Raw genomic sequence first — 7,083 nt, 5'->3', positions numbered from 1 at the left:
TATTTTGACTTTTACTTTACAATGCCTTAACTGTTTGCTTTTAAAAAAATATGTAGATTTATTTTTTCATTTTAAAACTTATAGTCTAGACAACTAACTGGCCTTAAATTTTTGTGATATACAAATAAAGTAAGAAAGAGAGCACATTTCACTAACACTCATGGTGAAGTGTCCACCAATGATGGTGAAGGAGGTACACATGTAAACTCCAGTCTGACCAATGACCAACACAATTTGTCCAGCTGCATGTCTCCATCGGGCACAAACTCCACCTCCCGCATCTGTGTCATGCCCACCACCACCGTCACCGTGGCAACACTGAAAAATGGAATCTTATCATTCACACTGTTACAAAAAATATACTCCCATATATATATATATATATATATATATATATATATATATATATATATATATATATATATATATATATATATATATATATATAAATGGATTACTATTCCCAACGTTAAAAATTCTTTAGCTAATCTTACTTTGATATTTTGCATCCAATATTAACTACAATTTTTTCCTATGACATTTTCCAACTACACTTAAAGCCTTTCACTGTGAAACAAAACAATTAGAAGCATCAGAAGCAATGCATGCAGTCTCCTTCATAACCATCTACAAGACGTAGAGTTGGCATTGAAAAAGAATACATTTTGCAATTTCTTCCCAGTTCTAAGACTGGATGTGGCTGTAGAACGAATAAAGATGTCTTGAGAGTGACTGGATCATTAAAATCCCCCATAATTATGCAATTATTAACACAACAAATGTCCGCAATAAGGTCATAAAGTTTTTTTGTCCGTAGCAGGTGACTGGACTAGAGGATGATAGACGAGACCTAATGTTATTTTACAAGATTTATTTTCTAACTGGATGAAAGTGAAGTCTATATTAGCAATGGTTGGGGTCGGGAGTAAATGAGCATGAACATTGGCTTCCCTATGTGAAGGTGTTAGTTTTCATATTTATTGAGAGAGAGAGAGAGAGAGAGAGAGAATCAAGCCATTTGAAGTACATTTTTAGTCCCTTTATTTACACCATATTGCCTCTCTCTCTCTCTCTCTCTCTCTCTCTCTCTCAATAAATATGAAAACTAACACATTAACATAGGGAAGCTAATTTTAAAGACTCCTTTAATGAAGCAGTAGTCTGACCCCCCTCTGCTCTCTCTCTCTCTCTCTCTCTCTCTCTCTCTCTCTCTCTCTCTCTCTCTCTCTCTCTCTCAGGTGGAGTTGGCAAGGTACCACCTCTGCCCCTGCCAATGTCTCTCATGACTTCAAGACGCCTCACTCTAACCTAACTTAATCTCACCTCACCTAAACTAACCTAACCTCACCTAACGTAATCTAACCTAACCTAATGTAATCTAACCAAACCTCACCTCACCTAACCTAATCTAACCAAACCTCACCTCACCTAATCTAACCAAACCTAACCTAACCTAACCTAACCTCACCTCACCTAACCTCACCTCCTCTCATCTAACCTAATAATTCCTCACCTAACCTAACTTAACTTCTTCACTTATGCTAGTTTAACCTAATGCAACCTTTGCTAACTCAATTACCTTAACTAACCTAATTAATGTACTATAACTTAACATGATCTAATGTAACCTATGTCATCCTAATCTTGCTTTAGTTTCATCTAATCTAATCTAACCTATGCAAGTTAATGTAAATTCATCTAATATAAACTAAACTATGCTAGTCTAACCTATCCTTAACTTACCTAACCTAACCTAACTTAACCTAACCTAACCTTACTTAGCCTTACAATCTAATACACTTCAACTTTTTTTTTTTTTTTTTTTTTTTTTATGTAGGAAGGATACTGGCCAAGGGCAACAAAAATCTAATAAAAAAAAATGCCCACTGAAATGCCAGTCCCTAAAAGGGTCAAAGCAGTGGTCAAAAATTGGTGGATAAGTGTCTTGAAACCTCCCTCTTGAAGGAATTCAAGTCATAGGAAGGTGGAAATACAGAAGCAGGCAAGGAATTCCAGAGTTTACCAGAGAAAGGGATGAATGATTGAGAATACTGGTTAACTCTTGCGTTAGAGAGGTGGACAGAATAGGAGTGAGAGAAAGATGAAAGTCTTGTGCAGCGAGGCCGCGGAAGGAGGGGAGGCATGCAGTTAGCAAGATCAGAAGAGCAGTTAGCATGAAAATAGCGGTAGAAGACAGCTAGAGATGCAACATTGCGGCGGTGAGAGAGAGGCTGAAGACAGTCAGTTAGAGGAGAGGAGTTGATGAGACGAAAAGCTTTTGATTCCACCCTGTCTAGAACAGCAGTATGAGTGGAACCCCCCCAGACATGTGAAGCATACTCCATACATGGACGGATAAGGCCCTTGTACAGAGTTAGCAGCTGGGGGGGTAAGAAAAACTGGCGGAGACGTCTCAGAACACCTAACTTCATAGAAGCTGTTTTAGCTAGAGATGAGATGTGAAGTTTCCAGTTCAGATTATAAGTAAAGGATAGACCAAGGATGTTCAGTGTAGAAGAGGGGGATAGTTGAGTGTCATTGAAGAAGAGGGGATAGTTGTCTGGAAGATTGTGTCGAGTTGATAGATGGAGGAATTGAGTTTTTGAGGCATTGAACAATACCAAGTTTGCTCTGCCCCAATCAGAAATTTTAGAAAGATCAGAAGTCAGGCGTTCTGTGGCTTCCCTGCGTGATATGTTTACCTCCTGAAGGGTTGGACGTCTATGAAAAGACGTGGAAAAGTGCAGGGTGGTATCATCAGCATAGGAGTGGATAGGACAAGAAGTTTGGTTTAGAAGATCATTAATGAATAATAAGAAGAGAGTGGGTGACAGGACAGAACCCTGAGGAACACCACTGTTAATAGATTTAGGAGAAGAACAGTGACCGTCTACCACAGCAGCAATAGAACGGTCAGAAAGGAAACTTGAGATGAAGTTACAGAGAGAAGGATAGAAACCGTAGGAGGGTAGTTTGGAAATCAAAGCTTTGTGCCAGACTCTATCAAAGGCTTTTGATATGTCCAAGGCAACAGCAAAAGTTTCACCAAAGTCTCTAAAAGAGGATGACCAAGACTCAGTAAGGAAAGCCAGAAGATCACCAGTAGAGCGGCCTTGACGGAACCCATACTGGCGATCAGATAGAAGGTTGTGAAGTGATAGATGTTTAAGAATCTTCCTGTTGAGGATAGATTCAAAAACTTTAGATAAGCAGGAAATTAAAGCAATAGGACGGTAGTTTGAGGGATTAGAGCGGTCACCCTTTTTAGGAACAGGTTGAATGTAGGCAAACTTCCAGCAAGAAGGAAAGGTAGATGTTGACAGACAGAGCTGAAAGAGTTTGACTAGGCAAGGTGCAAGCACGGAGGCACAGTTTCGGAGAACAATAGGAGGGACCCCATCAGGTCCATAAGCCTTCTGAGGGTTTAGGCCAGCGAGGGCATGGAAAACATCATTACGAAGAATTTTAATACGAGGCATGAAGTAGTCAGAGGGTGGAGGAGAGGGAGGAACAAGCCCAGAATCGTCCAAGGTAGAGTTTTTAGCAAAGGTTTGAGCAAAGAGTTCAGCTTTAGAAATAGATGTGATAGCAGTGGTGCCATCTGGTTGAAGTAGAGGAGGGAAAGAAGAAGAAGCAAAGTTATTGGAGATATTTTTGGCTAGATGCCAGAAATCACGAGGGGAGTTAGATCTTGAAAGGTTTTGACATTTTCTGTTAATGAAGGAGTTTTTGGCTAGTTGGAGAACAGACTTGGCATGGTTCCGGGCAGAAATATAAAGTGCATGAGATTCTGGTGAAGGAAGGCTTAAGTACCTTTTGTGGGCCACCTCTCTATCATGTATAGCACGAGAACAAGCTGTGTTAAACCAAGGTTTAGAAGGTTTAGGACGAGAAAAAGAGTGAGGAATGTACGCCTCCATGCCAGACACTATCACCTCTGTTATGCGCTCAGCACACAAAGACGGGTCTCTGACACAGAAGCAGTAGTCATTCCAAGGAAAATCAGAAAAATACCGCCTCAGGTCCCCCCCAACTAGCAGAGGCAAAACGCCTCTACTTACATACTTGCCTCTACTTACATAGCCTAACCTACTAACTTAAAATACTAACTAATACTAATACTAACTTAATACTAACTTAAAACCTTCCTATGCTTATATCACTTCTATATCCTCCTCCTCCTCCTCCTCCTCTTCCTCTTCCCTAACACAGTGACTCAGCGAAGCCGTCAAGAAAACACGTAATTTCTGAATACTATCTTTAAGAGGTTCACCCAGTCAGCCCTCTTCCTCCTCCTCCTCTTTCCTGACCCCCATCCTCCCTTCTTTACTCACGTGTCTCTCCCTCCCTACACACACACACACACACACACACACACACATACACACAGAGCGGGTCTCACAATGGTAATACACACATACATACGGACACTGACCCACCACACACACCCAGTCACCCACACCCACCCACATACATGTACACACGGACGCACACAGCCTGTCACCCTTACGTCAAACAGATTACACCTTTCTATTCCCTGTCACTCATTCATCACACATACCCAGTGTCTCTCTCATCTTCTACTCTGTTAAATAACCAGTTAACACTCCCAGCTTACTCCCAGTCCCCCTAGCCGGCCGGTTACTCTCTCATTAGGAGCATATGACTAAAAATAAGTGACATGGGGCGGCGGTCAGAGAGAGGTAGCCTGGTCTGCCTACGGGAATCGAAAGCGTTTGTTTGGGTACGGTTTAAAGGGACGAAGGTTTAAAGGGACAGTCTCTGCGTGAGTGTGTTTGGTCAAATGCTGAATACTCACGCCTGGTTCGTCATATAGCCACATGGACAGGCACAGATCACTCCTCCACGACACATAAACAAACACACAAAAACACTAACTAGTAACTGTACCTTTAGTTTCGTCTGCTGTCAAAATATTCCTCCATTACTAATGTAACCCACATTCCCTAGTGGTATACTTTCCTCGGAACACCCATATTTTTAAGAGCTTTTTATCCACCATATATGTCTCGGTTAACTCTCATCTTGGCTGGAAATTAAACTATATTGTATCAGTGTGGCCATCTTGAGGTCCCGGATGAAATGGCGAGCTGGGATTGGCTGTTCACGACCCGTTGTCATGGTGATGGTAGATGCCATTCACTTGACAGCTCATATTTTCTCGCTATTGAAAGGAGTTTATTAGAGCGTAACTGAAGCGTGTAAAGGCATCATTCCCCACTATACTATTAAGATATTGTATTTCTGAAGTGTTCCTAGGCTTAATAAGCTTGGATAAGGAGTATAACACAATTTAGATGGTGTGAAGAGCGGATGTTTTCGCGCGAAATTCAAACAATTCCAGCCTCTGATATGATTACGTATTAGACTTAAGATATTGTAGTAAGAAAGTATCTGTGGGGTTAATAAGCTTGGGTAAAGAGTATAGGGGAATTTAAAAGACGTTTAAGAGACGGAGTGTGAGGAGAAGGTGTGTCAACGCGATTCAAGTAATTCAAACCTGTCTGAGTTGATTCCACAGAAGACTCTTAAGATATTATATTGCTGAAGTGTTCCTAGGGTTATTAAGATTGGGTAAAGAGTATAAGGGAATTTAAAGAGTGGATAAGGGAGGGAGTGGAGCGATTTGATGTCATATAGACCAAAGCCAGGTTACAGAGGGGTTTTATCTTGTAAAGGGGACGGTTCGGTTTTCTTGACCGACACAGGGAGAGGAGTGAAGGTCCTTTCTCACTGTTCCCTATATAAGACACCATACACTCTAGAACACCAGGTCAGAAATCAAGAAACACGTGCTATTACAATATAGGTGAAGCTTAAGGACACGTCAGTAATTCAGCAGCAGACGATATTTCACAACTCTGCTCCACAAAACTTCTCGCAACGCAACCGGAATGTTTTAGAATGTTGTTCTTGTTCTGCTGTAGTTAAATGAATTACAGAATAAACAGGGAAGATAGATGTTTTCTTTTTTACCCAGAAACATAAAAACGTACATAATTTCTACTAGAACCTGATAAAAATTAAGAAAGATAAGACGCCAGATCGTTTGAGGATACGAGTTTCTCTTCTGTTATATAAAAATGACAGAACAAACAAGAATAGATGGATTTTTGTGCTAGTCATGAAAATGCCTTTGAAAACCTAAATAACAGACCATAACATGATAAAAGTTCAGATAAGACGCGGGAAGATATGATAACACGGATTCCTGTTGTGTAATAAGTTGAATTACATAAGAAACACGTAGAGCTGGATTCTTTTTTTCCTAGAGTCACGAAAATACCTCTGAAAACCTAAATAGATCTCTAGAAATTTATAAAAGTTAAGTAAGAAGCTGAACCATTTGGTAACACGAATTTCTGCTCTGTACTAAACTGCATTACAAAACAAAAACAGAAAAGGGGCTACTGTCACTTGCCTCAGACACCCGAGTTTATGTGAGGAAAAGAAGATGAGGTTTAGAAGAGGAGAGGTGGTGTTGTACAGATTGAAAATTAGATCTTAGACCGCGAATGTTGCACAAGTTAATGAAGAAAAAGTTGAAGGGGTGTCAAGACACTTAGGGTCGTCGACAGAAAGGCAGACAGACCTGGGGATGTTGACAGGTGAAGAATGAATGGGTCTCTCTCTCTCTCTCTCTCTCTCTCTCTCTCTCTCTCTCTCTCTCTCTCTCTCTCTCTCTCTCTCTCTCTCTCTCTCTGTCTGTCTAGTCATAAATATATTTCCCACTATCTCAATATTCCTCCATAGTTTAAATCCCTCCATCTCGTTTTGTCACCCTGGACTTGTCTGTCAGTACCTCTATTTTACCTAATATATCTAATTGGTAGCCATAATTTCTTAGTGTGTAGGTTATATTAAGTTTGTATCTTCAGTATCTCTCCATGTATAATCTTTAGATATCGTTATCTCTAAGTATTGCTGTGAAATTCTATAGTTTTTCATAATCTTGTTTCTGGAAATATACATTTTGTCATATCTCGATTATCATAATGGATTGTTTTTCGTAATTGAATTTATAATATTTGTTCAATTAAGCTTATTTGTATATTTATTTAT

General features: G+C 40.0%; 1 protein-coding gene across 8 annotated transcripts in view; it reads right to left on the bottom strand.

Annotated features, from left to right (window-relative positions):
* LOC135115070 (uncharacterized) overlaps positions 1-7,083 on the bottom strand; it is a 42,077-nt gene that overhangs the window by 2,513 nt on the left and 32,481 nt on the right. For 3 of the 8 annotated variants that reach the window (XR_010275795.1, XM_064031551.1, XM_064031557.1), the window contains exons 1-2: positions 4,820-4,924; positions 157-318 (exon numbers count right to left, since the gene is read on the bottom strand). Coding sequence is in view for 7 of the 8 variants with exons in the window: in XM_064031551.1 (XP_063887621.1) it covers positions 157-256 (100 nt within the window). In the remaining variant the exon portion in view is untranslated. Of the gene's footprint in view, positions 1-156; positions 319-4,618; positions 4,638-4,819; positions 5,101-7,083 lie in introns of those variants that run through there. The other 5 variants (XM_064031554.1, XM_064031553.1, XM_064031558.1 and 2 more) reach the window with 4 other exon arrangements.

This window comes from Scylla paramamosain, chromosome 28 (assembly GCF_035594125.1).
Source record: "Scylla paramamosain isolate STU-SP2022 chromosome 28, ASM3559412v1, whole genome shotgun sequence".
In the NCBI taxonomy this organism is placed as follows: Eukaryota; Metazoa; Arthropoda; class Malacostraca; order Decapoda; family Portunidae; genus Scylla; species Scylla paramamosain.
The sequence above is the reverse complement of the archived record's forward strand: the minus strand, read 5'-3'. Positions and strand labels throughout refer to the sequence as shown.